Here is a 3,414-nt window from a genome sequence, read left to right on the forward strand (position 1 = left end):
GGACCCCCCCCCCCCCTTTAATGTCTTAATGCAATATGTGTCCCCAATATAATTCATTAGGATGACCTCATCTGGAATGCGAAGGTCAATTTTGGGGGGCCAGCTCCCACAAATGATATCCTTGGACTGGACGAGATAATTGACATAGGGCATGGAGAGCCTCAGCTACCCGTTTCCCTGAAGATAAGACCTACCCCGAAAATAAGACCTAGTTGTGACCATTCCCAGGGCCGGTGGTGGCATAAGGGGGAACTTGAAGAGCCGCGGGAGAGGCGGGAGAGAATCAGCGGTGCCAATGAAGCCGGCGCTAGAGGAAGCGAGGCGGCAGCACCGGAGGGAGCAGAGCCGCATAAGCCGGTGCCTCCTCTATAGCCCCGCCTCCTGGCACAGGCGGAGTCATACCAAATGCGCTTCCTGTGAGGAATCCATAGTGAAAGCTTCGCTCATTCTGGCCAGCGATTGGTTAGCAAATTGCTCTCGGAAAGGTACGGCCCCCCTGATTGCCCCGATCACCATATTTTTGTACATGAATAAGTGCGGATTGTTGTACATTAAAGAAAAAGAAAAATAAGACCTCCCCCAAAAATAAGACCTAGTGTGTTTTTATGAGCCAAAAAAAATATAAGACCGTGTCCTATTTTCGGGGAAACACGCCAGGAGGATTGATGACATAAAACCAATTTATGAAGCGAAAGAAAAAGCGAGGCGGCAGCACCGGAGGGAGCAGAGCCGCATAAGCCGGTGCCTCCTCTATAGCCCCGCCTCCTGTCACAGGCGGAGTCATACCAAATGCGCTTCCTGTGAGGAATCCATAGTGAAAGCTTCGCTCATTCTGGCCAGCGATTGGTTAGCAAATTGCTCTCGGAAAGGTACGGCCCCCCTGATTGCCCCGATCACCATATTTTTGTACATGAATAAGTGCGGATTGTTGTACATTAAAGAAAAAGAAAAATAAGACCTCCCCCAAAAATAAGACCTAGTGTGTTTTTATGAGCCAAAAAAAATATAAGACCGTGTCCTATTTTCGGGGAAACACGCCAGGAGGATTGATGACATAAAACCAATTTATGAAGCGAAAGAAAAGAATGGCTTTAAAGGTGCCACAAAGTAATACAATTACTAAAGTGCTGATAAACAAAACGTATCTGATGTGTTACAGAGAACATCCTGGCCATTGTGAGTAGTTATCACAGAGCAAGATTGAGGGAAACAGCCGTCTATATACCTTAGCCACAGTTATGCAAGCTTGAATAGATAGTGGATTCTCAATAGATTCTACGCGTTTCGCAGAGAACGGCTTCTTCTGGAACCTTTCATAACAATCCCAAGCTGCTATGTGTCCACAAGCACGGCCAAAAAAGAGCTCCGGGTGAGGGAAGAGGGCATGAGTTGTTGCAACAGTTCCACCCCTGTAGGGGCTTTCCGGGGAGACCAGGGACGGGCTCAGTCTATGCCGCTATCAAACCGCGTCACTAAGATCCATAATGGGAAGGTGCAGTCTCCGTAGGAGCTCCCGAAGAGAGCAAGGGGTCCTCAGAAAGTGTCCTCCTTTGTGTTGGATGTCACTTCTCCTATAACAAGGAGATGGAGGCAGAATTCCGCACGCTAATTGTTTTTATTAAGGAGAGTCCCTGGCACCAAAGCCATGTAATCTGCATGTGTGGATCCCATGCAGCCCTCGATTGAGATGACGCATCTTGTGCCAACATGTAAGTCAATAAATGACCCAAACCGAATGTTCAGCTGCAGAAAGGACTCTTTACTGTACTAGAGGACAGAGCAGGTTGTTTATAACAAAGGGATGGATACTTTCCTCATGGTCAGGAAGAGGTCTTTCCGGATGTAACTATTCGCCTTCCTCTGGATCAGGTTCCCAATAAATCCGCCAGTTACCCCTCAGTGCCAGAACCTCATACCTGTGTGTGTGTGTGTGTATACTGTATATAGATATTAATGATGGTGCCAACTCCTCCTCCAGGTTCTCCTCAACGCAGAATGATAAAGATAATCTCATCCAGGAATATGAGAAGCGGGCGCAGCAACTTCAGAATAAGTATGACTCCGACATGAACTACATCACCCAGCAGAACGCCCTGTCTGCCGCTAAGGTGGGTGCTAGAATCTGTCCCTCCCCTCATTCATATTCAACTGTCTGAATCTGTCTCCACCCCCCATTTACATACAGCTTTCTGAATTAGTCTCCTCCTCCTCATTTACATACCTTTTTCTGGCCCTGACATCCCCCCCCCACTCCCCCTCATTTACATGCCTCTTTCTAGCCCTGCCTCCTCCCCCTCATTTGCATGCCTCTTTCTAGCCCTGCCTCCTCCTCCCTCATTTACATGCCTCTTTCTAGCCCTGCCTCCTCCCCCTCATTTACATGCCTCTTTCTAGCCCTGCTTCCTCCCCCTCATTTACATGCCTCTTTCTAGGCCTGCCTCCTCCCCCTCATTTACATGCCTCTTTCTAGCCCTGCCTCCTCCCCCTCATTTACATACCTCTTTCTGGCCCTGCCTCCTCCCCCTCATTTACATGCACCTTCTCCCCCTCATTTACATGCCTCTTTCTGGCCCTGCCTCCTCCCCCTCATTTACATGCCTCTTTCTAGCCCTGCCTCCTCCCCCTCATTTACATTCCTCTTCCTGGCCCTGCCTCCTCCCCCTCATTTACAAGCAGTGATGGGAGATCTTTGAGGTGTGTGGGGGTGACCCATCCCATGATCCATTCTTTCTCTGCAGGCCTCGGCTCTCATAGAGGAATTGGAGCAGAGTCTCTCCAGCACCAAACAACAAGGAGAAGAGAGGGAGCATCACATGCAGATGGAGATGAGGGTAAGCCGGGGCCCCTCGCATGGGGTGTGTGCCGTGTACAACCACCAAATTGCAGCAAATTGGTTTTCCCTGGAAATGATTATTCTGCACCCCATTGTTCATTGTGGGTGACCGCAGTCACATGATTTCTAACATTGCTGCCGAGGAAACGCTGACTGTTATCCTATAATACAACTACATGGTAAAAACACCCTTCTAGCCAGTTATAGTATATACGTTACATGTATCTATATGAGGCTCAAGTCACTCAGACTAGGAGAGGGAGGGGCAGCACATGTAGCCAATCAGGTGTCTCCTGCTTTGCACAATGCTGTTTGTTAAAATGCTTACAGGTGGAGGAGCAAAATGATGGCCTGATATGTGTATGTTGCTGCCCCCCAGCAGTATATACCTCCCCTAGCAGTATATACCTCCCCTAGCAGTATATACCTCCCCTAGCAGTATATACACCCCCTAGCAGTATATACCTCCCCCTAGCAGTATATACACCCCCTAGCAGTATATACACCCCCTAGCAGTATATACCTCCCCCTAGCAGTATATACCTCCCCTAGCAGTATATACCTCCCCTAGCAGTATATAC

The 3,414-nt window shown here is 48.8% G+C and overlaps 1 protein-coding gene across 1 annotated transcript in view; it reads left to right on the forward strand.

The window, feature by feature from the left end:
* Positions 1-3,414, forward strand: part of CEP112 (centrosomal protein 112) — a gene marked incomplete at its 3' end in the record, with an annotated part of 145,596 nt that overhangs the window by 50,130 nt on the left and 92,052 nt on the right. The window contains exon 16 of the mRNA XM_018573219.1: positions 2,739-2,831. Within this exon, the coding sequence (XP_018428721.1) occupies positions 2,739-2,831 (93 nt within the window). The remainder of the gene's footprint in view (positions 1-2,738; positions 2,832-3,414) is intronic.

Source organism: Nanorana parkeri, unplaced genomic scaffold, assembly GCF_000935625.1.
Source record: "Nanorana parkeri isolate BGI_ZX_2015 unplaced genomic scaffold, ASM93562v1 scaffold2279, whole genome shotgun sequence".
Lineage (NCBI taxonomy): Eukaryota > Metazoa > Chordata > Amphibia > Anura > Dicroglossidae > Nanorana > Nanorana parkeri.